Source organism: Bos grunniens, chromosome 18 (assembly GCF_055505025.1).
Source record: "Bos grunniens cultivar Pamir isolate PY7600 chromosome 18, Bosgru_T2T1.0, whole genome shotgun sequence".
Classification (NCBI taxonomy): domain Eukaryota; kingdom Metazoa; phylum Chordata; class Mammalia; order Artiodactyla; family Bovidae; genus Bos; species Bos grunniens.
This window is the reverse complement of record NC_141182.1, coordinates 25,624,617-25,649,370: the sequence shown is the minus strand read 5'-3', so window position 1 is coordinate 25,649,370 and position 24,754 is coordinate 25,624,617. Positions and strand designations below refer to the sequence as shown.

The 24,754-nt window shown below is 55.5% G+C and overlaps 1 protein-coding gene across 5 annotated transcripts; it reads left to right on the top strand.

The window, feature by feature from the left end:
- The first annotated feature begins 1,324 nt into the window (after nucleotides 1–1,324).
- CCDC102A (coiled-coil domain containing 102A) lies at nucleotides 1,325–24,754 on the top strand. Of its 5 annotated transcripts, XM_086350815.1 has the most exons (10): nucleotides 2,954–3,263; nucleotides 6,335–6,472; nucleotides 10,714–11,475; nucleotides 14,259–14,482; nucleotides 16,151–16,259; nucleotides 18,276–18,392; nucleotides 18,697–18,906; nucleotides 20,516–20,686; nucleotides 21,640–21,743; nucleotides 24,123–24,754. In XM_086350815.1, the coding sequence occupies exons 3-10, from the start codon at nucleotides 10,873–10,875 to the stop codon at nucleotides 24,250–24,252; spliced, it is 1,668 nt and encodes a 555-aa protein (XP_086206941.1). In that variant the 5' UTR covers nucleotides 2,954–3,263; nucleotides 6,335–6,472; nucleotides 10,714–10,872; the 3' UTR covers nucleotides 24,253–24,754. The 5 variants fall into 5 exon arrangements, 4 of the variants coding, with proteins under 4 accessions (XP_086206944.1, XP_086206941.1, XP_086206940.1 ...); XM_086350818.1 differs by lacking the exons at nucleotides 2,954–3,263; nucleotides 6,335–6,472 and adding an exon at nucleotides 1,325–2,763; XR_015145515.1 differs by lacking the exon at nucleotides 6,335–6,472 and having other exon boundaries at nucleotides 2,879–3,263; nucleotides 18,697–19,018.

The following is a 24,754-nucleotide window of genomic DNA, read 5'->3' as shown; positions in this document are numbered from 1 at the left end:
AAAATGCCAAGTAAATAATAGCATAAGAGTTATGTGTTGATGGCAAAAAGTGGTGGTAGAGACACAGGACAGAGAACTGCTGATGTGTGGGAAATACTAACATAAGCCTCAGTGGAAAACCCTACTGTGCTAAACTGGGGAAAGAAACCAGATAAGTGCTGCATCCAGTAGGCTGCCAGGAGGTGCGGTTTTAGCAACAGGAATGAAATGGTAAACTTGAAAGTCAGATCTGGGCTTTAAGATCTCCCAGCGTGTGACTGGAGTCTGTCATTTGGCTTCTAATCCCCACTTTTCTCACTACGAGATGATGGTAATACCAGCTCATAGGATGGCTATGTGTGCATGCTCGCTCAGTCATGTCCTACTCTTTGCAACTCCATGGACTGTAGCCTACCAGGCTCCCTTGTCCACGGAATTTTTCAGGCAAGAATACTGGAGTGGGTTGCCACTTCCTACTGTAGGCAATCTTCCCAACCAGGGATCAAACCCACATCTCTTGCCTCCCTGCATTGGCAGGTGGATTCTTTACCACTAGTACCACCTGGGAAGCCAAGGATGGCTATAACACTGAGCTAATTCATGTGAACTCCCAAGCCTATGGTCAGGACACAGCTTGGTTCTATGAGTGGGTAGCTCTCCCTCCCTCAACCCCTGCAACAGACATGCCTGGGACAATGTTCTTGGTTCTTTTCTTTGAGACAGATAGCTCTATCATGATGATTTTATAACTGGAGCTTAGGGGACTTCTCTGGTGGTCCAGTGGTTAAGACTCCGGGCTCCCAAATGCAGGGGGCATGGCTTCAATCCCTTGTTGGTGTACTAAGATCCCGTATACCACATGATGTGGCCAATAATGATAATAATAAAATAAGCTGTAAAATAACAATTGGAGGTTAGGTTCACCATCAACTCAGCCTCCTCCATCTTCTTAATCCATATCCCCGCCTTCAGAAACTCTAGGAAAGAACTCTGGGATCTTGGTCCACAACTGTCCTTACTGGTTGTGAAACTCTGGGTAAGTCTCAGCTAAGCGCCTCAGTGAGCATTTCCCCAAGTTTAAAATCGGGGGTGTTCCAGCTGTCTGAGTACTCAATATCTGAATCTCACAGGTCCAAAGTACACAGTAAGCAAAGGTCAGCCACTGCAATATTCATAGGTCAGTTCCTTCTCAAACCCCACATAGTGCCAGCAAAATCTGCCCTGAGCTGATTGTCAGATGCTATCAACGTTCAGCCATGCCAAGACAAAGCACATGGTTATGAGTGAAACTACAAATCCTGCAAAAAAGCGTGGGATTTCACGAAGTGGGTGTAAGTGATGCTGTGGAAAACGAGCAGCCACTGACCACAGAGGAAGAGAGCTTCTGTAAAAGAAAGGCCCAAGAACTTGCAGAGAGAACTGTTTGACTGTCACAGGATTCAGAGTGAACTCTGGTGTGAAACTCTCAAATATGTTTGCAAAAGTGATCCTCTTGCTGCAAAGAGCCAATTCTTTATTGATGCTACTGCACGCATGATAGCAACCATAATCTAAATATAGGTTCTTTACCATCTGAGCCACCAGGGAAGCCCCCAAATACAGGCATACCTTGGAGATATTTCCAGTTCAGTTCCAAGCCACCACAGTAAATCAAAGCTCACAATGTATTGAGTTACACGAATTTTTTTGGTTTCTCAGTGCAGATAAAGCTTATGTTTACACTATATTAGTATAGTAAGTGTGCCAACAGCATTATGTCTTTTAAGAAGTACATAAACCTTAATTTAAAAATCTTTATTGCTAAAAAGGGCCTTCCCAGGTAGTGCTAGAGATAAAGAACCTGCCTGCTGATGCAGGAGACAGAAGAGATGCAGTTTGGGACAGAAGAGATGGGATTTGATCCCTGGGTGGGGAAGATCCCCTGGAAGAGGGCATGGCAACCCACTTCAGTATCCTTGCCTGGAGAATCCCATGGACAGGAGTCTGGCAGGCTACAGGCCATTGGGTTCCAAAGAGTTGGACATGACTGAAGTGACTTAACACGCAAGCACATTGCTAAAAAAGTTTTATCGCTTGCACCTTCACCAACTGGTAATCTTTTTGCTAGTGCAAGGTCTGAAATATTTTTAGGGTTATCAAAATGTGACACTGAGACAGAAAGTGAGCAAATGCTGTTGGTGCCAAGACTCGCTTTCCACATGAGACTTGTACAAACCTTCAATTTGTACAAAACAAAAACAGAAACACAGCATCTTGCGAAGGGCAATAAACAGACATATGCCTCTATTGTTAATTACCAATTCAAACTAATTTATCTTCTTTATTTTTAGTTTCTTCTTCCACGTAAAGACTCAATACAGCAAGGTTCCCTCCGCCACAACTCTGAACTTCTGGTCCTCCTTTAACACGGATTCACCTCATCGGCCTTCCAGGGGACAGGATGTGGTAAGAAGACCGCTTCCCCCTCTCTCAAAGTAACCGCAGACACTCTCAAGGCAGGAAGCCCCAAAGTGCCAAGGCGCACGCAAGTACCCCTCAAGGTACCGGGACCGCCCCCCTCCCCCCCGCTACCCCGTTCCCCTAGCCAGTTGAGGCCGGCTCTGCACGGGAAGCACCCTAGCACATCCGAGAAAACCTCCTCCCGGCTCCACCCACGCTTCTCAACATGCGCGAGGCTACTATGGTCCATCCTTCTGCTGTACAAAGGGGAAACTGAGGCCCGATGAGGTGCAGGGACTTGCTGCTCCGCATCCACTCGGTGGCAGAGCTAGCACTAGGAAGAATGTAGGTAACAAAAGCATACAAGCTTGGTATACAGCTGCACGTGCTGAGCCGGGGACAGGCTGTGCCCTCTTCTGCTGCTGGGCGCCTAGTACGTCATTGCCGCTCCGGGAAACTTGAGGCGGGAAAGCCGACCCCGCGGGGCCCCCAGACCCGGCCTTCCTTCCCCCTCCTCTAGGCCCGACGGCGGGGTGGGGCCTCCGTCGGTGTCCGGCCCGTTCGGTGGCGATCCCGCCAACTCGGCCCGCGCCCCTCTCCCCAAAGTTAGGCGCGGGTCTCCCACCCAACCAACTCTGCGGGCCAGGGTCAGAGTGGGGCCGCAACCCGCCCGGGCCCCACCGCCCCCGCCTCGCCGATTCCTTTCTCTCCCCTCCCCCCGGGAGGGAGGAGGAGACTCCGCGGCCCTCCCTCGGCCCTCCTGGCGGCGGCCGCAGCAAGCCCCGTGCCCGCTCCGCCCAGCCGCGGCGGATCGGACGTCCGGAGCCCGCTGGTCGCCGGCCGAGGTGAGCGGGGGTTGGTAGTGCAGGGGGCCGAAAGCCACCGCGTCCCGGGAACTCCCTCCAGGCCGCGAACCTTCAGCGGGAGGGAAGGGGTTAAGTTGGAGGGCGTGCTGGAAGAGGAGCAGCGGGGACTCCCGCGTCCGCAGCAACCCCCAAACTCCAAGCAGAACTTCCTAGCCCCCTCCGCGGGCTCCCCTACCTCTGGAGCCCCAGCCTCAGGAGTGATGGGGCTTCGGGAGTTGGGGGAGGGGGGAGGGCAGGGCCGCCCTTGAAAAGCTGCGGGCGGGGGCCAGACCCCAGGGGGGCGGTGGCAGCGGGCGGGGGCGGAATTTGGACCTCTCCCGGGGGACCCAACGTGGTCACCATGGCGAATGCGGGACGGACGGGCGGCGCGGGCCAATCGGAGCACGACGCCCCTGGTGGCTGCCAATGGGGGGCCGCGCGGCGGGGTGGGCGGGACCGCGTCTCGCTGGGCCGGGAGACCCTCCTCCCTCATCCCGCCGCCGAAGTGCTGGGGAAGGGGAGAGGAAGTGAGGATTTAGGCGACTCTTGGTCGTGGGAGGCCAGAAAGGGAATTTCTGGAAGGAGTTGGGACAGGTGGAGCGACGGCTTAGTGTCATGAGAAGGGAGTGGGCCTCCGTTGTCCCACTATTACGATTGTGAGAACTGGTGATATCCTGCAAGCCTCCTTCCCCACCGGGGCTTCAGTTTCTCTGTCTTAAGTGTGGATTATATAGGGCTGTTGGGGAGGTAGGATTACTTCGTGTCGGCACAGATTCTGCCCACTGTTTAGACAAAGCTTTTAGGTATCTTGTTAGTGCCTCTCTCCATCTTACAAGTAAGAAAACAGCATCAGAGAGGGCGTGGCCTTGCAGGTATCAAACAGCATCACAGAGGTACAATTGGGGCTCCTGAGACGTCCGCTGTACTAGAGTGTATAGTTCAAGGAGTTGCTCAGAACCCCGGGGCTGGGGTCCACCCCATGAAAACCTCCCATCCTCTCCCAGCTGTGCTTGGCCTGATGACTGAGGACCCCATAGTGTAGGTGGTCCCAGGGGCACCTTGCCCCTCAGGTAATCATGACCCAGGAGGGGAGGCATCCAATCCCAGCAATCCAGCGACCCCACCCCCCCACCTGCCAACACACACCCAGTTTTGCTGCTGATCCTTGATGTGGACCAATAGCTGTACCTCTGGATCTCAGGTGGCCCATTTGTAAAAAAGGAGTTCTGATTAGTGGTCCAGGATATCTTTGGCTTCTCTGTCTGAGATGGAGTTACCTGGGAACTGATTAGGGGTGCCTACCCACCAGGGCTCAGGTTCAGCCTGCAGGCTCAGCTTGCCTCCCTGTCCTCTCCTGGAGGTCCAGTGATGGGAGCACGGGTGACAGGTCAGAGGGACAAGCGCCCACAGTTTGTGGGCTGACCAGCCTTGGGCCCTGCACTTATCCAATCAGGCTGTCCTCTGTGGTTTCCTGCTGGGCTCTGCTCCCTGCCCACAGCCAGGCCTGTGGCCACAGGCCAGCCCCACAGCCCCACCTGAAAGGTTCTGGGAAGTTATAGAGGGTTTCTGAGCTGGAGGGAGGAGTTGGGCCATCCCATCCCACCCCACACCCACCCCAGCCCCCTAAGCTGGGCCCCATCTAGGCCTCAGCACTGCTTACTCTTCTTACTAGGTATGAGCCATCAAAACACTGTAAGGACAAAATAAACTTGTCCCCCTGCGAGTCAGTTAGACTCCTTCAGGTAAGAGGCCTGATCCTTGACCTGGCCATGAGATGACCTCTGACTTTGACCTTGGCTACAGGCTTTGACACCTACCTGTCTCAGAGCCTGACCCTAAAGTGACTCCTGATCCTTAGAATGGTGCAACCCTCCCCGATTACAGAGAACCCCTAGCTGTCCATCTTCTACCCATCAGCCTGGGAAGCATTAGTGCAGCATTTGCTGTATGCTGGGCCCTGTGCTGACAGCCAGTGAGTCCAGGATGCCCTTGTGGTTTCTCAGTGTGGCCACTGCTGAAGAACAAGGAGGTGCCATTTTGGGAGCACTAACATACTCTTTGTATGAGGTTGGGGAAGGCTACCCAGGGGATCATTACCCAGAGGTATGTCCTAAAGGATGTGTAGGAGGTACTGCTAGAGAAAGGAGAAAGAACATTCCAAACAGGTCCACTAGAAGCAAGGGCCACCGGTCACTTTGTCTAGACGAGGCTGATGAAGGCCTTGCCTGAGGCAAACATCCAGTCAAAACATTCTTCTGTCCTGGCCAGCAGCTGCCTGGAGCAGTGAGGATGACTGTGGGGCTGGGGTTCAGGAGCTCTTGAGTCCCATGTGGACCTGTGCATGCTTGCTAAGTCACTTCAGTAGTGTCCTACTCTTTGCAACCCTATGGGCCGTACAAAGCCCACCATGCTCCTCTGTCCATGGGATACTCCAGGCATGAATACTGGAGTGGGTTGCCATGCCCTCCTCCAGGGGATCTTCCCAACCCAGAGATCAAACTCACATCTTTTATATCTCCTGCATTGGCAGGTGGGTTCTTTACCACTAGTGCCACATGGGAAGCCTTCCCAGGTGGCTCTGCTACCCAGTTAAGGGGATGTGAAGCCATGGTTCTGCTTTCTGCTCTCCACCCCGCCAGCCAACTTTGAGCACATCCTGTGTGCAGGGCCTGTGCTAGTGGCTCCGGGTGGCACAAGTGTCCTGCCTGGGTTGGGGGAGGCCTGAACTGCAAGAGGAGAGAGGGCAGCTGGCCAGGTCTGGTTCTGGAAGGTTGTGGGGATATACTCCCCTGGCAGAGTGGGGCTGGGGAGACCAAGGCATTTCCGGGAGGGAGGTTGTGGAATTGAGCCTGAAGGCTGGGTGGGGTTTCGGAGTCTGAGCGGGGCATCCCAAGTAGGGGATCAGGCTGAGCAGAGATCCTGAGGGTTTGAGCAGGAATAGACCCGTCTGGCTGGTGCTGGGGGTGGGGGGTGGGCACAGGAGAGGGGAGGGTGAGTGGGAAGGACTTTCTGGGCCTGTGGAGGCTGGTCCCTCCTCCACCTGCTCCATAGGGAGTGGTGACACCCTGCAGGAATCAGGAGGCCACCCCGCACACATACTCACATCCCAGGGGAGGAAGACGCTGATCCTGGTGACGAAGGGCAGGCGGGGTAGGCAGTGGGAGCCAGTCTACAACTGCCAGCTGAACCTCCATGTGGCGTCTCTCTTGGTGAGTGTGTACGTTACCAGGGCTTGATGTGTGTGTGTCTGCCCCTAAGGCTGTGTTATGTCAGTGGGGTGGGGGTAGGGGTGAGGGGGAAGCATTGCTAGGCAGAGACAAGCTGCCCTTGAGTGTGTACGCAGGGTTCCTGGTGTGTCCAGGGGTGGGCTTCTCCAGAAGACTAACCTTGGGACCCCCCCCCCAACCCCCATCCATTTATACATGTGTGCACACACACCCTTCAGGGGACCTGGGCCTGTAGGAAGAAAGGCAGGAGGCCCGTCCAGAGCCCCTCTGACCCCCACTCCTCCCCACCCCCTCCCTTGAGCGTGGGTGCCTGGAAGCCATTAGGGGCCTGGGTGGCGCCTGCCCTGGCCCTGCACGACAGGCTTGGGATTCCTGGAAGGAGCAGGCCACCCCTCCCCGCCAAGCCCCATTCAGCCCTGGCAGCTCCCAGAGGCAGAGAGGATGTGGCAGCAGCCCCCTCCCTGCCGCCCTCTCGGTTTAGGGGCTGCAGGAAGGGCCCAGCAGACAGGGGCCTGGCCCCAGGGACCCCCACCTCTCGAACCCCCATTCCCAGCACAGCTCTGGCCTCTGGCGAGGCCACCGGGCTGGCACTCAGATTTCCTGCCTCCTTCCCCTCCCCCGCAGGCTCTCACATTGTTTTTCTTTTCCAAGAGCTTCTCCATGTGGAGCTCGGCCAGGAAACTGGGGAGAGGAGGGCTGCGAGTGTCCGTATATGTGTTCGTGTGTGTGTATATGTGTGTGTGTGCATTTGTCTGTCTCAGGGATGAGTATGTATCTTTGCGTGTCTCTATGTGTATCCGTGTGGGCATATGTATGTCTTCAGGTGTGTCTGTGACTCTATCTACAAGGAAGCATCTCTCTGAACATATATATAGTTCTTGTGTGTGCCTATGGGGCCACCTCCGTGTATGTGTCTGCCTGCCCACGTCTTTATCTATATTTACATGTATGGGGTTGCTTGTGTGTCTGGGTGTGCGCATGTCTGTGAATGCACGTGGGATCTAGGCCAGTCACCTCATTGCACAGGTGGAAAGACAGAGTCACAGTGGGTACTCAGCCTTCCAGGGATCCCTTGGGGAGTCGGGTGTACAGGGAACTGGAACCTAAGCCCAGAGGGCTGTGTCTGGGGGCGTAACCTAGTCTGTGCAGGTGTTACTGGGGTTGAGATAGACATGTTTGTACATACGGAACTATGGGTGGTGACACGGCATCACCACTTACTCAAAATATCCCACAGTTGGATGGTTAAAATGCAAATCTCCGGTCCCACACCTACTGAACATGATTCTCTGAGGAGTGAGGTCCAGGAACTGCATTTTAAGCAAATGTCCAGGTGAATCTGAAGGACTTCTTGCTCTAGAAGCACTGGCCTCCCTCACCCCTCACTCCAGTTCTACCAGGGGAGAAACAGGCCCAGTATGGGGCAGTGGTTTAGATGAGGTTGATGACAGAGCAGGGACTAGAGCTGGTGCCTGGTGAAGGAAGACAGACAATAAACTAAGGGCAAACGCACTGGAGAAATACATTTGAATGGCCAAAAGTTTCATTCTGGTTTTTCCATAACATCTTAGGGGAAAAAACTGAAATAAACTTTTTGGCCAGTCCAGTAGTAGGATCACTGAGCCGTGCTAAGGAACTCTGACTGTAATAGTCATGAATTTAAATGAACACTGGTCCACAGTGGTGGAAAACCTGTGATGCCTGGTTATACGGGTGAAGGCAAGAGCAGGCAGAGCAGTGGAAGCAACCAGAGGCGGCACTGCCTGGAGAGACAAGAACAGTGAGGTAGCTGGAACACTGAGGGCATTTGGGTGGGTGTAGCAAGGAGAGAAGGAACAGGGTGGGCAGTGGGGACAGTGAACAAGTCAGGGAATCGATGAGTTTTTAGTGTTGGAGCCTTTGAGAGAGTGAGTTTGGAATTGACTGTAGAGAGGGGAGGGGTCGCAGCTACTGGTAATGGCAAAGGTGGTGGCCAGTGGCACGATCTGGTTTGTGTTTTTAAAAACTCACTCTGGCTGCTGCTCTTGAGGATGGATTTGAAGGAGGCAAAAGGGGACAGGGGGATGGGACAAGGAGTGGCTGCAGTCTCCCCAGTGGGAAATGATGGTGGTGGCCTGACAGGTTAGTGGTTGAGGATGAAGAAGGTAGGAGGATCCCCGTGATGGGTGGCAGACAGACTGACTGGACTTGGAGGTGGAGAGAAAGCCAATTCCAGGATATTCCCCACAGTGTGAAGAAGTAAAGAAGCACTCTTCTCCCGGAGAGGGCATCCAGAAGGAGGCTCCAGTTGTGGGGGGAATGGAGACAGGGAGTCCCATTTGACCAAGCTGAGTCTGAGTTGTCTGAGGGACATGTGAGTGGTTCTGGAGAGCAGCCCAGGCTGGGAGAGAGACTGGAGGTTACTGCGGACATGGAGAGATGGCTCAGGCAGGGGCAGCCAGGAAGAAGAAGGCGGCCAGGACTGGGGTCACGCCAGCACTGCAGGGATGAGCCCAGGTTGCCAACCCGAGAAGCTAATGGGGGACCACTGGAGAAGAGGAGGAAAACCCGGAGAACATCCTGGGAAGGAGTGATGCAAGAAAGCAGGGCTGGAAGGTGCCCAGAGCTAGAGAGGGCATACCTGCGAGAGCTGAGACATGCCCAGAGGGTAGGGCAGGGGGGTGGAGGCCAGGCTGGTAAGGCTTGATGAGAGAGGGCGAGGGAGGTGCACAGTGGGGAGACAGCAAGCATGGCCCACTCTGGATTGGCCTGGAAAGGGAAGAGACAGAGAAGGGAGGTGAAAGTGCCAGGAGAGACTTCAGCAGGGAGCAGGCTCCTTGGAGGGGGATCACTGGTTGGGGTGGGAGAAGCTGGATGGGGGGGCCTTTGACCCAAGGTGGGAGAGCCCCCCATCCTCTTCATGGCAGAGAGGAGGTAGCTGTGGGGCTAAAGGCAGGACAAGGAGGGAGTGCCAGCCTGATAGCTCCTCTTTTTACCACAAACTGTGACATTAGATGTGCTGCCGAGTGGGGGGCTTAGAGGCTGGAAAAGGGTGATGAAGGGACACAGCCAGACAGTATTGGGACACTCTTCCAGGATGCTGAGAGTCCCACCAGCAGTGCCCTGATGCGTCACCCAGAAAAGGAAGGAATAGCGATCAGGGCAGGTCTCAGGGGCTGCAGTGAGGCTCTGAGGGCCAGGCCCAGCTGAATGGGGAAGGAAGTATGAGATAGCCCAAGGAGCTGTTGGTGGTCAGCATGAAGCCACTCTGAGGCAGAATGTGGCAGACTGGGGACAGAGCGGGCATGTGTCTCACTTATTTTAAAAGGGATGTGGCCAACGAACAGCAGAGCTCAGTGGTTGGCATGGGGAGACACCTCACCACACTGCACCCCTATCTAGACCCCAGCTTACTTCCATCATACCACCAGCACATGCACGTATTCACCAAACCCACGCCAGTGTTTGGACTTCTGGATGGTGTATCTGGATCAACTCCAGGGCTTACTTTTGCTGAGTCTCCCTTTCCTCTTCAGTAAATGTCTATAGTTGCCCTTGAGTCTGTTGAGAGGATAGCTTACATAGGCATGGCCTGTAGTTGGCCCTCCATAAATGTCATTATTATTGTCATCATGTGCTGGGACAAAGACCAACAGCCAGCCATCCCCTGCCCTCAGCAAACTCATAGCCTGGGGTGAAGATGGGGTGCTCACAGGGACACAGAAAAATAGTACAGCGAGGCTGGCTGGTGGAGACCTGGGCAGGGGCTGACCACCTGGCCTGAAGGGGTCCTGGAAAACCTCTTGGAGAAGATGCTATTTCAGGTAAGTTTTAAGGATGGGAAGAGTCAGCCCAGCGCAGGAAGAGGCTGGGAGGGACTCCTGGCAGCAGGGCCAGCATGGAAGCACATAGCATTCCGGGTGGAGAGCGGTATAAGCCATTCAATGTGTGAGATGGGACCTGAAGGTCAGGGACAGCAGATCAAGGTTTCAGATCATCCGTGGCTGCTCCAGGGTGAAGCGACTCAAGGGGGTTATCTGGAGGCCCGTGAGGAAGCGGCTGCAGGCCCTGGCTCACCATTCCAGCCTCACTGGGGCTCCTGGAGGCGACCAGTTGCACTCCTTCCACCTTTGCCCATGCTGTTCCTTCTACCGGGCGAGCTGTTCCCTTCGCTTCCCATGGCTGAGCTTAAGGATATGGGCGGTTGGTGGCCACCTCCAAATAATGGTTGTGTTCTCCCACAGGTCGGAGGGAGCGACCCCTCCCCATAGCCCGGAGAGCAGCCAGTAGCAGTGGCCATCATGCACAGTGGTTTCGCATCTGCTACGCGTCCCCCGCGCTGCCTCTGAGTTCGGGACTTCCAGCCCAACACCCACGAGCCTGCCCGCCCCCACGGCCACGCCATGAGCCACGGGCCGAGCCCACGGCTGGCCGAGTCCCCGCAGCTGTCCAAGGGCAGCCTCCTGACCATCCTGGGCAGCCCGTCGCCCGAGCGCATGGGGCCGGCCGACTCGCTTCCGCCCACGCCTCCCAGCGGCACGCCCTCGCCAGGGCCGCCACCTGCGCTGCCGCTGCCGCCCACGCCCGCACTGCTGGCCGACGGGGACTGGGAGAGTCGCGAGGAGCTGCGGCTGCGGGAGCTGGAGGAGGCGCGCGCGCGGGCGGCGCAGATGGAGAAGACCATGCGCTGGTGGTCGGACTGCACCGCCAATTGGCGCGAGAAGTGGAGCAAGGTGCGCGCCGAGCGCAACCGCGCGCGCGAGGAGGTGCGTCAGCTGCGCCAGCGCCTCGACGCGCTCACCAAGGAGCTGGCGGGGGCTCGGCGCGAGCGCCAAGAAGCGCAGGGCGAGAGCGAGGCGCGGGGCCGCGAGCTGGCGCGGCTGCGGGGCGCCCGGGGAGGCGTGGACAGGACGCCCGATGGGCCCGAGACGGAGCCGGAAAGGGAACAGGAGCCGGTGCCGGTGCGCGACGTGGGATCCGGATGCGAGAGACCGCAGGGCAGCCAGGTGCGCGGCGAGGGGCGGGGCTTCTGGGCGGAGCCTTCGCGCTGGGGTCCGGAAGTGGGAGGGGCTGATTGACCCGGGCGGGAGCGGTGGCTGTAGGGCTCAGAAAGGGAAAGGGCCTGGCACTTGGGTAGGTATCACACCTTCTGGGATTCAGGCTCTGCCCTGCAGGGCCCCAGGTTACCGTCCTCCCACAGACCCCAAGGGCAGAGTGTCCCTGATTATGGTGGTCCCGCCGCTCCCATACCTGCTGCTGCTGCTAAGTCACTTCAGTCGTGTCCGACTCTGTGCGACCCCAGAGACGGCAGCCCACCAGGCTCCCCGGCCCTGGGATTCTCCAGGCAAGAACACTGGAGTGGGTTGCCATTTCCTTCTCCAATGCATGAAAGTGAAAAGGGAAAGTGAAGTCGCTCAGTCGTGTCCGACCCTCAGTAATCAACAAAACCAACAAATCATCCTCTCTGAGCAGGAGCAAGTTGTAAGAACTTACCTCAAAGACATCCATTAGTCGCAGAGCTGAATCCCTTCATTTATTCAATTTAGAGAAAGGAGTAAACATTTTAACAGGTGTCTTATCAAAGCTGAGGGATTGGGGGTAGGGAGTGTCAGGACAATGTGAGCACAGAAGGAGGTACCTGAGCCAGGCTCTGAGGAGGGAGCTTCACCGAAGCTTTTCTAGAAGCGGTCCCATTTAAGCTGAGATAGGAGGAATTGAGGAGAAGGCGATGGCACCCCACTCCAGTACTCTTGCCTGGAAAATCCCATGGATGGAGGAGCCTGGTAGGCTGCAGTCTATGGGGTCGCAAAGAGTCGGACACGACTGAGCGACTTCACTTTCACTTTCCACTTTCATGCATTGGAGAAGGAAATGGCAACCCACTCCAGTGTTCTTGCCTGGAGAATCCCAGGGACAGGGGAACCTGGTGGGCTGCCGTCTCTGGGGTGGCACAGAGTCGGACACAACTGAAGCGACTTAGCAGCAGTAGCAGCAGCAGGAGGAATTGATGGTGAAAAGTGCAGGAATGCATTACAGGTGATGGAAATTCTGTGCAAATAGCGAGAGGCTGAGAGTGCTTGGTAAATCTGGGAAAAGCCTCCGTCTTTCCATGGGCACCCTTACAAAATGCTAGGCTCTGCATACACACTATCTAGTTAATTCTCAGGGCAACCCAGGAAATACTGGCTTTACAAATGAAAACACTGAGGTGCTGAGAGGTTAATTACCAGTGGCTCCCAGCTGGTGACTGGAGTCGCTGGGAGTTGACCCCAGATGAACTTCTCAGCCCATGGTGATAATAATTAGGCCATCTGGAACATTAATGATATGTACGGAGGGCAGCCTCCTCTGAACAAGCAAGACTCACCTGAAGGCTGTCTAGGGACAGAGTCCAGGCTCAGGTTGCTCCCAGCTCCATCCCCAGTCAGGCCAGCTCCTAAGATTCTTAGCTGCCCTCTCTCCTCTCCTGCCTGTGGGCTAGAGTGGGCACTGCTGCCTCCTGGTGGCTGCAGCCCCCTTCGCCGGGGCCTGACTGGTGCAGGTGACATTCCTTGCTCTTCTTTGGGGCAGAGAATGAGCCTCTGTATATCAGCCAGCCTCGGACACTGTTCCTGTCCTCTCTGTGTTCGGTTATGAGTCACCCCAGGAGGTAGCAGGTACCACGTCAAGAGCTCGGAGGATGCAGCCTGAGTTTGTTTTCCAGCCCAGCCATGTCTGTGCTCTGTGACCCTCCAGCAATTCCCTTCTTCCCTCCCTGGTTCCTCAGTTGGGAATTGGAGCTTTGGACCAGATGGCCTCAGAGGCCCCCACCCAGACAGTCTGAGATAAAAGAGGAGTAGAATTTCACTCCTCAGGCCCATTGTCCTAGTCTTGATAGGGAAACTGAAGGTCAGTCGAGGAAGGGACCAGCCCAAACTCATCTGGAATGACTGTGGGAGAAGCCAGGCTGGGACAGAGGCCACGGGCATCTTGGATCTGTGGTCAGAGGCAGGCCAGGGGGCAGACAAGGGCAGAGGGGAAGAGGAGCCTGACAGGGAGGAAGAGGGCTCAGGGTTGTGTTAATCAACCCTTACTGCTTTCTGTCTGGGAGCTGGTTCTGCTCTCAGAGGCCGCCTTCCTGTGCATCTTTTATTATTGTGGTTTAGTCGTTCAGTGGTGTCTGACTCTTTTGTGACCCCATGAACTGTAGCCCGCCAGGCTCCTTGTCCGTGGGATTTCCTAAGCAAAAATACTGGAGTGGGTTGCCATTGCCTTTTCCAGGGGATCTTCCCAATCCAGAGATTGAACCTGAGTCTCCTGCACTGGCAGGCAAATTCTTTACCACTGAGCCACCAAGGAAGTCCATGCATCTTTTACCATGTCACTTATGTTTCAGGTGATCCCACTGAAAAGTGGGATCTTTGAGCAGGAATCCCTTTTGAGGGAATCTCGTCCTTATTCCTTGTAGGAATCCCTGCTTCTGCATTCATCAGTGTCCCACCAAATATTTGCATACTTCCAGCAGCAGAGAACTTACCACCTCTTCTGGGGAATCTTCCAGGATTCAGGGAATCTGAGTGGCTGACTCTGTGCATTTCTAAGTAGCGAAGGGGGAGGGTGTGGCCCTCCCTCTCCAGGGGTGGAGAGACAGGCAGCAGAAGAGGAAACGGGGGTCCAGAGGACTGTGTGACTTGCCCACGATTACCCACCAAGCTAATGCCAGGCCCTGGACCTGGGAGAGGCCATGATGAAGGCCAAGAGGGTGAGGACTCAGCGATCATTAGTCCAGCCTCTGCCTGGGTCCCCATAGGAGCTCGAGCTGATGGAGAGCCTGCTGAAGAACAGACCAGAGGAGCCAGAGGGCTGCTGGGAGGTGCGCAGCGCGGGGGCCGGGGCCCCACGGGGCAGCTCGGGCCGCCAGGAGCGCGGCCGCCTGCCCTGGGAGGACACCACCGTCGAGGAGGATGCCTCCAAGCTGACCGCCCTGCGGCTACGGCTGGATGAGTCCCAGAAGGTGCTGCTCAAGGAACGAGAGTGAGTCCCGGGAGGCAGGCAGGGGCTAGGGGGCGGGCCAGGCTGTACCAGGGCCTCCTCGGAATCACAGAATGAAAATCCATGTCACAGAGGTGAGACTCAATGAAAGGGAATGGGACTTCCCCTTTGAGTCCCATCGATTCTTGGGACTTGAAAACAGTGGTACGGTACCCAAGGACCCAATATGAGGGCTTTTTAAAATTAATTCAACTAATATGTGTCAAGGATCTGGGTCAGGCACTGTGCTCGGTGGGGATACAGTTATCCATGAGACCAGCAATCCCTGCCATCGTGCAGGGAGAGTGCCGTGGGCGAAAATCAAAGCAGGGAAGGAGGGATAAGGGGACTGAGGGGTGGAGGCTGGGAATTTGGTTTTGGACGTTTTGAGCTTGATTCAGCAGAAAGGCATTTGGGGATGTGAATGAGTCTATAGAGTTCATGAGACAGGTCTGGGCTGGAGGTAGAAATTCAGGAGTCATCAGCGAATAGATGATGCTGAAAACCATGAGCTCGGGTGAGAGTGGATAGGCCAGAGGTCAAAGGATGGGGCCCTGGAGCCAACCAGCTATAGAATCAGAGGAAGAAGGAGGCAGCAAAGGATACAGGAGGAGGGAGCCAGTGAGGGGGAAGAGGAAGCAGGAGGAACCGTTTCATGGATGAGGGAGCAGTCAGCTGGTAAAGTCGGAAGAGGACTGAGCACTGACCAGTGGATTTAGGACTTGGAGGTCACCAGTGACCTTGATTGGTCATTTTTGCCTGATTATGTTGAATATTTAGTAACACCCCCTTTTCCATCCAGAAATTAAACACAAAGATGGTATAAGATAACTACACACAGAAATCTTTTAAAAATCAACACAGTGCCCCTGTGAAGGTAGAAGCAGAGATCATGGCCATGCTCCTACAAGCCAAGGAGCACCAGCTATTGCCACCAGAAGCCAGGGAAGAGGTATAGGACAGATGTCCTCTCACCACCCTCGCGTGGAACCAACACCTTGGTCTTGGACTTGAAGCCTCCAGAACTGAGATGCTGCATTTCTGTTTAAGCCCAGTGAACAAAAATCAACCTGTTGTACTAACTGAAATGTAAAGTGATACTAAACTCAGAATGGGAGGCCAGCATGGTGTGGGGGTTGGTCATGAAACACTACATAGGGCCAAATACCCACGGCGCCTCCTGCACATTCAGGGCAGAGTGAAGGGTGAGGGGCGTGAGAGCGGTTTATGGGACTCCCACCCAGTGATGGTGACAGGAAGGGACTCCTCCTTCAGAGAGTCACTGGAAAGTGTTTTCCAGCTTTTCTGACTGCAAGCTGTGTGTTCACACCAAGTCAGCATAAAACAGATAGAGGGCAGTGGAGGTATTATTTGATGGATGAGCCCAGGGCCTGGTGCCCTGGAGAACCAGTCACTCCCCACAGCAGGGGCTGGACTCCCACAGTTGTGTGGAGGGTGGAGCTCCAGGAGATCGCACACCCAGGTTGCCTGCCACAGAGTGGGGTGCTAAGGCCTGGAGCACGCAGCAAACCACCAGAAGCCAGGGAAGCGGCATAGAACAGATTACCTCTCACGACACCTTGGTCTTAGACTTGGAAGGGACTGGAGGACTATGCAGGAGGACTCAGCAGAGGGCCCCAGTGGGCTCACCCCCACGTCTCCCCTCCCCAGGGATAAAATGGCACTGAGCAGGAACATCGAGAAGCTGGAGGGAGAGCTCAGCCAGTGGAAGATCAAGTACGAGGAACTGAGCAAGACCAAGCAGGAGATGCTCAAGCAAGTGAGTGTCAGAGACCAGGGTGGGCTTCCTGGAGGAAGCAGTACTGTGTCATTGAATTTCAGCAGTGGGAAGGGGAGAAAGAGGGGAATTCAGTCATTCACTGTCAAGCCCCAGCCCTATGCCATGTGGTGATCTGTGGACTGGGGCAGGAGGTGGAGGAGGGGTTGTGGGGAGAAGGCCAACAGTAACCAGGTAGATAAATTCAGAAACTGTGAAATTCAAAACACGATTAGAGAGATGAGGTGGTGGGTCATAGAAAGGTCTCTCTAAGAAGGTTACACAAGGCAAGACCTAAAGTGATTAGAAGAAGCCACTGTTGAGAAGAGGCAGGGGGCAGAGTTCCTGGCAGAGGGCACAGGAAATGCAAAAGTCCTGAGTCCAGACAAGCCTAGTGTGTTCAAGAAATAGAGGCCAGTGTGGCTGGAGGGTAGTCAGTGAGAGATGAGATTGTAAGGGGATCCCACTGGCCTTGTAGACCAAGACAAAGAGGAGTCTGGATATTCACTGGGCACATGGTATGAGATCTTGCTAGAGCCTCACAGCAGTCAAGGAAACACATTTGGTGTCCCCATCTTACAGATGAGGAAACTGAGACTCTAGCTGGCAGAGAGGAAATTCCAGCCCTGCAGTTTGGGAACTCCTGCATGCTGGGGTCAGGCTGGGCTTCCCTTACTGCTTCCCTGTGCTCACCCTGATGGCCACCAGAGGGCGCAGCCACCCTGCTTTTCCAAAAGGTGGGTGGCTCACAGACCCCAGAGCCTGAAACTGCCCTGGAAGATTGGTCTTTAAGTAGAATCTCTTTAAGGAATCTCCTAAAATAAAGCTTCCCAGACCCTGCCCTCACTCTCCTGAGTCAGCATCTTTGGGGCTTAGGTCCAGGAATCTGTTTTTTTAATCTTTTCAAATTGTGTAATCATTTGAAGAAATGTGGGATCCAACTGTGCAGTTTTACAGATACTTAACTATAAAGATTCTCATTAGTATCTGGGTTTTTTTTCCCATCAACATTGCATATTTAAGGTTCATTCATGCCATTGCAAAGAGCATTCCTCTGACAATTTTCCCTGCTCTACAACAGGGACTCTGTACTATTTTAGATCACCCCAGGCAATTCTGATGTGACCAGCCCCCCACCCACAGGCAGATCCCCTGGGTGTGTTCAGCCAGTGTTCACTGAGGGTGCCCAGGCCATACACAGATACGAAGGCGGACAGACAGACATGCTGTCTCCTGTGCTCACATTCTTGGGGAGGTAGGGGGATGGAGAAGCACCCCTTCTAGGCAGGGAGGACAGGAGAGGCCTCCCTGAGGAGAGGGCATTTAGGCCAAGACCTGAGAGTGAGAAAAGTCAGCCCTTCAAGATACCTCTGAAAGAGGGCAGCGAGCAGAGGGAACCGCCAGTGTGAAGCCTGCAATGGACAGGAACTTGTGCATTTGAGGACTAGAGAGGAGGCTCAGGGACCTCTGGGGAGGAGAGTGGGCGATGCGGTTGATGGGAGATGGCTTTGTGGGACCATAGGGACAGGTTGGTTCTTAGGGAACCTGGGGTTGGGGATATGATTGGCTGTATCTTTTTTTAATTAATCAGTTTATTTTTTGGCCGCACAGAGTGGCTTACTTATAGGATCTTAGTTCCCCAACCAGGGATGGAACCTGTGCCCCCTGAAGTGGAAGCTCAGAGTCCTAACCACTGCACCACCAGGGAATTCCCCTGGGTTTATCTTTTTTTTAAGATTAAGAAAAAAGGGCTACTGTTGCGAAAAATGGGTTTATAAGAGAAGGTCAGGGGGCAGGAGGGGGCACCCAAGAATGGACACTGGGAGGCTGGATGATAATCAGGGAGAAGGTGAGAGATGTCGGAGGAGGCAGATGCGTTCAGATTCAGGGTCTGTTCTGGATACCCCGTGGCCCATTTGGGCACCACATGAGACTCCTTGCGGAGCCCTCCGGCACCAGCGCCCACCCCTCCCTGGAGCTAGTGGTCCTCACCTAACCAGCCTGTGCTGTATCACACAGCTCAGCATACTGAAGGAGGCCCACCAGGACGAGCTGGGCCGCATGTCCGAAGACCTGGAGGATGAGCTGGGTGCGCGTTCCAGCATGGACAGGAAGATGGCGGAGCTGAGGGGCGAGGTGAGACCACCGGCAGGGCCCTGGGTCTGGGGACGCCCGGGGGGCCCTGCCTCCATCAGTCATTCACTCACAGGAGGACAGGAACCAGCCACAGCCCTGGGTGCTCCAGTCTGCAAGGGGTGGGCCTCTCTTGCTCACACCCCGTGCGCTGTGAAATAAGCCCGGGTTAATTATAGCTGCTGCAGCTGGACTTGCTTCCTGGAGCCAAAACAACTGCCGGAGGAGGTGGGGAGGGGGAACCTCCCGCTCAGGCCGTGCTGTGCCCCTCCCTGTGGACCCCTCCCGCGGTCCTGCCCTGTTGCAGATGGAGCGGCTGCAGGCGGAGAACGCTGCCGAGTGGGGTCGCCGGGAGCGGCTGGAGACGGAGAAACTGGGCCTTGAGCGGGAGAACAAGAAGCTGCGGGCGCAAGTCGGGGACCTGGAGGAGGCGCTGGCCCGGCGTCGGCGGCAGACGGCCAGCGCGCTGGACTGCGACCTGCGGGCAAGCCAGGCTGCGCTCTTTGAGAAGAACAAGGTGGCGTAGTGAGGGGGCCGCAGCCAGGGCCGGGGCAGACCACCTCCTGGGCGTCCAGCTCCAGACTGCAGGGGGCCAGGGACCCTTGAAGTAACGACTACAGACGGAGGAGGTGATTGCCTGGCAGCGGCTCCTCCTGGGCACCCGCTGTGGGCCAGGCTCAGTGATACCACCATCATAGCTGGGTTTGTGGGGCACCACTGTGGGCCAGGCTCCCTGCTGGTGCTTTTTGCCCGTGCTATGGAGAATACTTGGTGACGTAGTGGTAAAGAATCCACCTGCCAAGCAGGAGATGCAGGTTTGATCCTTGGGTCAGGAATATCCCCTGGAGAAGGAAATGGCAACCCACTCCAGTATTCTTGCCTGGGAAATCCCATGGACAGAGGAGCCTGGCAGGGTACAGTCCATGGGATCACAAAGAGTCAGAGACAACTGAGCAACTAAACACAACAACATCACTTAATCCTTTCAACAGCCCTTTTATCGGTCCAACAAATGTTTATTGAGCTCCAGCTGTGTGTAGGCCTTGTTCTAGGTGGTGGGGACACAGCCGTGAACAGACAGGAGGGACGTGGCCTCCCCTCGTGGAGCTGATAGCTGAGGGAGATATAGACGTTGCTCCCTCCGTCACACACCTATGCTGGTCACACAGCTCCGTGGCCGTGGCCGGGAGAGAGAAGAGGGGATGCCCGGGGACCTGGCTGAGGCCCAGGTCCTGGGAGGCTTTTCTGAGGCAGTGACGTTTAAGCCCAGGTCTCCAGGGAGAGTAGATGTTGACTGGCAGTGGACTGACTCCAGGAGGAAATTTGGAAAATAATGTGAATGAATGTCCCATGGTGACAGGGACCTGGAGCTTTGGAGGAACAAGGGAGGCTGCTGTGGCTGGAGGGGAGCAGGCAAGAGGGATGTGGTAGGTGAGGCAGGAGGCCTGAGTCACCTTTGAAAAGTGAGAGGTAGGTGAGAGCAAGTTGTGGCTCTGAGCGCTCACTGGCTGCGGGGTGGAAGACGGATGAGAAGGCAAGTGGATGGGGAGTCTGGGCCATTCCTGGGGGCAGCGGGAGATGATGGAGGCCAGGACCAGGCTGAGGTTGGTGGACATGGAACAAAGAATGGATTCAAGAGGCCATTTCACAAATGTGAAGACTGAGGGCTCAGAGAGCTCCCAGAGCTCAGGTGTGGACAGCTCCTCTCCTGGCTGCTCATCTTCTTCCCAGCCATTCTGGCATCAGATCTCTTTGCTTCCAAAATGCACTCTTCAGCTGACCCAGAGCTTTAATGCCATTTTGATACATCAAAGAGTCCTGACTTTATCCCTCCCCAGAAAATGAGACTCAGCTCAAGTAGCCTACTGCACACCTCATGTCATCTCCAGCAGGCACCCCAGAGTTCCCCGTCCAGAATGGAGCCAGCAATTCCACCCACCTCTCCCCTCATCAACCCCAGGCTTTCTCACCTCACTAGATGGCACCTCTAGCCTCCAGCTCCTCACCCGACTCTAGTGTTGGCATTTCAGAGAGGTTCCAGGGAGAAGGGACCCCAGTACCCCCAGAACCACCTGACCTCGTGGACTTCCCGGCATGAGCCCTCCTCCGTCTCCGCTCTCCTGCAGGAGCTGGCCGACCTGAAGCACGTGCACGGCAAGCTGAAGAAGCAGTTCCAGGAGAAGGTGGCGGAGCTGGCCCATGCCAACCGGCGGGTGGAGCAGCACGAGGCTGAGGTGAAGAAGCTGCGGCTGCGAGTGGAAGAGCTCAAGAAGGAGCTGGCCCAGGCTGAGGACGAGGTGAGCACCAGCCTGCAGACCTCAGCTGGGGTCGGTGGGGGTGGAGCTGCAGGGCCCTCCTGTGTCACTCCGTGCTGGGTCCCCCGTGCCTGGTACAAGCCTGACTCTCGGGAGGCACTCAGGAGAGAGTGGGTGGGTGACAGGTGGTGTGTGGGTAGGAAGATGGGAAGAGAAATGGACAGATAACGTAGATGAGTGGTTGAGTAGATTAATGAATGAATGAGTGGGTGGATGTGGAGTTGGTTAAAGGGACAGGATAACACCATGGATGGATGAACAGATGGATGAGGGGATAGATGGACAGATGGTTGGGAGAGAGGAGAGATGGATGAGATGTAACAACAGATGTCTGATGGGTGGTTGGATGAATGGATGAAGGGGTAGGTAGATAGATGGGTGGATGAATGGATATGTGGAAAGATGGATGACTGAGTGGATAGTGGAAAGGTGGACAGACAGCTGACTTTCAGTGGGTGGAAGAGTGAATGGACCGAAGGAAAGAAGGCAGAAGGATGGGTAGATGGGAAGACGGGTTTGGAAGAGTGGAAGGACACAAAAGTTGTATGAACGGGTGGCTGAATAGATCAATGGCTGGTGAGTGGGTCGGTGGGTGTCTCCATAGGCAGATGGATATTTCCATGGATGAATGGTCAGGTGAACAGATTCATGGGAATATATGGGTAGGTGAGTTGATGGATGGATCAGTAGCTTGGGGCATTGGAGTGTGGGTGGATTTGGAAGGGAGAGGCAACAGGCAAGAAGAGGCAAAAAAGGGATGTTCTACTGGAGGAGCTGGGCCTCAGTCTAGGCCTCAAAGGAGAGACAGGGATTGCTCTCCAGGAGGATCGTCCTCACAGAGGAACGGCAGGAGTGGCTGGTCCTCAGCAGACGGCAGGGCAGGTTGGCCCAACCCAAGGTAACTCCTATGCTCTTGGCTCCGTTCACCCCCACAGTTGGACGAGGCCCATAACCAGGCGCGGAAGCTGCAGCGGTCGCTGGACGAGCAGACGGAGCAGAGCGAGAACCTGCAAGTGCAGCTGGAACACGTGCAGTCCAGGTGGGCCCAGCGTGCCGCCCCAGGGGTGAGGACTCCCGGCCGGGGTGCACAAACAGGCAAGGGTGCTTCCAGCCCAGGGAGGCCCAGGGTCGGGGTCAGGGCTCCAGCCGAATGGGCCTAGAGGGGAAGACAGGGAAGGAAGAGATCCGGACGTCCTGGGGCCAGAATCCTGTCCCCTCCAAGCAGGAAGGGCCAGGGCTCGGAAACCAGGGAAGGGAGTGCAGGAAGTAAGACCAGCTGGGAGCCTGGGAGTTGTGTCCTGCAGTCAGCGGATATAGAGGGAGCAGCCAAAGAAGTCAGGCCCAACACGGGGCAGCAGGGAGGGCGGGTGGATCTGGGCAGTCTCTGATGAGAAGGACAAGCAGCCTGCAAGGTCCTCAGGCTGGGGTGACTCTGGACCAGCTGGGATCTGTGGAATCCCAGCCCTGATGGCAGCCCAGACCCCTCAGCTGCAGACAGGACCCATCTGCCTCAGTGAGGGAGGACCAGGAGGTCTGGGGGCCCACCCAGCATGCTCTGCCTCCCACCCCATCCCAACACCCCAAGAGTGGCTCTCTCCCCCAGACTCCCCTTAGAGCTGGGGTATGTCAGAGAACATCTAGTCCAGGCCCCACCCCATTTCACAAGCTCCCACTTGAGACTGATTTCCTGTGCCAGGCCAGGCCCTTACTTCCATCCTCTTATTTCATGGAATAGACAGCACCCAGTCTCTGCTGCCAAGACTGCCTGGGTGGTGGGAACTCTGGCTCTGCACTAAGTAGCTGTGTTATTTTGGGCCACTTACTTAACCTCTTTTTTTTTTTTTTCCCAGAGTTTCCTCATCTGTAAAATGAGATTGATAACAGTTTTTATTACTTCTTGATTGTGGGAATTAAATAAGCTGATTTGTGCTTATAAAAGGACCAGGCCCATGATAAATGCTAAATAGTAGCGGAGCTTTAGTATCGGGGTCAGATATTGTGCCATGGTTGGATAGCATCACCAACTCAATGGACATGAGTTTGAGCAAACTCCAGGAGAGAGTGAAGGACAAGGAAAACTGGCGTGCTGCAGCCCATGGGGTCGCAAAGAGTCGGAAACGACTTAGCGATTGATCAACAACATTGTGCTTTAAGAACCACGCTCCTAGGAGAGAGAGGAAGGAAAATTTTTTTCTCCCCCCAGGGGGCCGGCAAACAAGGAAACTAAGGCACAAGAGGGTTAAGGCCTTTCACCACCACACAGGTGGTGGGTGGTCAGGTCAGATTGCCTCCCTGGCCGTCTGCCACCTGAGCCCTTATTTGCAGAACATGTACTGTTAGATATGTGCTGAGTGTCTGTGGCTAAGAGCACAGACTGTGGAGCCAGACCTGATAGCTGTGTGACCTGGGGAGCCAAGGCTCAGTTTCCCCAGATGCTTGGGATGTTGCCTATGAAGTGTCGTGCGTGCAAGTCAAGCTCAGTGTCTGGCCAGCTCTGCCCACTCGACACCCCTCCCCGCCTCCCTCTGCCCCGCCACTCCAGCACATACCCCTCACAAGCACATACCCCTCATACCCGCCTAGCCTCAGGGCCTTCCCGCAGTTTTGGCCACATTCTTTGGGAGCCATAAACTCCCGAAATGGGCAGGCAGGCTGGCTCTGCCCAGGCTCTCAAGTGCTTCCATGAGGAGGGCGGGGCTGCCCAGGACCGCTGCCTCATCTTATTCCCCAACTTTTTGTGCTTTAATGTTCCGGGGACAGCTCACTAAATCACCAGGCAGTAATGGAGGCCCCTGCCCGCGCCCCTCCCCACCGTGTTAATAATTCATGCCTTCCAGTAAGATGCAGCCAGGCGGCTACTCCGCTGGGGGTGGGCACGGGGAGCCAGGGAGGAGGGGGGATGGGCATTTCCTCCACTGGCTCTTCTTAGAGAAGTCTGCCTCGTAAATTTTGGCTTTAGGAATTTTAATGTGGGGAAGAACAAGGATGGAGGGCTTTCTCACTGACATTAGGGATGTAGGGGACTCAGAACCCCCACCCCTGGACTCTCTTCCTGTGGGCTTTGGAGCCTGGCTTGGGTTTAAATCCCAGCCGCGTTACCTTGAGCCGGCTGCCTCACCTCTTCAAGCCGTGCCCCCCACCCCACCCTACTCCAGAGCCAGCCATCCAGTTCAGAGCCCAGCCCCTGCTCGCTGTCATCTGTGGGACTTAGTGCCTCAGTTTCCCTGTCTGTAAAATGGGAGTGACAGGAGCACCTCCCTCACTTCGGGGGCTTCTGGAAGGATGAAGTGAGACGAGGTAATGTTTGTGGAAGGCCCAGTCTGGTGCCTGGCAGCAGGAAGCGCTAGGGGAGGCTTAGCTGCTGTCAGCACCAGTGGATCAGGCTCGTCTCTGACCCGCCTGTCACCCCACCCCACAGGCTCCGCCGACAGCAGCAGAATGCCCCCCTCTTTGGGAAGATCCGCAGTGCTCGCTTTGGTGCCGAGGAGGCAGGGGACGGAGCCAGCGACCTGGACGAGGACGAGGACCTGCAGATCCAGGTGGCTTAGACCTGCCAGGGCTAGGCAGGACTGGGCGCCACCCCCCAACCCTGGGTGCCCAGGCTGCCCAGCCACTCGAACTGATGCAGCTGTCCGTGCTGACTCTGGGAGCAGACCCCAGTCCCTGCCACAGACAACTTCCTTCTCTCCCACGGTGGGCATTGATGGTCCCGCCTTACTGACACTCCATGGAAGGGAAGCCGTGGCCTACGTTTTATATATATATATATTTTATATATATATATATATATATGTCATATATATATTAGTATATATGCCTGGGGTCTTTGGACTTATTTGGTTTTATAGACACAGGACCACTCCAAGGCCCAGTCAGGTGCCCCCACCCACCCAGGACTTTCTTGCTGGGGGAGGGGGTGTCAAAGGAGAGCTTTTAGGGGCCTCCATCCAGGCTGCCTCTCTGGACCTTGGAGGTCTGGCAGGGGCTGTGACTGTTCATAGTACAATGTGATAACCCAGTCTTTTGTAATAAATGGAGTTCATGTTCTCA

Bases quoted from the DNA above. Each gene is read 5' to 3' on its own strand.
- CCDC102A (XM_086350818.1), top strand. From the start codon at position 10,873: ATGAGCCACGGGCCGAGCCCACGGCTGGCCGAGTCCCCGCAGCTGTCC. The intron at 16,260-18,275 runs GTGAGTGTCAGA...TGTATCACACAG, and splicing joins AGCAGGAGATGCTCAAGCAA to CTCAGCATACTGAAGGAGGC. The intron at 18,393-18,696 runs GTGAGACCACCG...GCCCTGTTGCAG, and splicing joins TGGCGGAGCTGAGGGGCGAG to ATGGAGCGGCTGCAGGCGGA.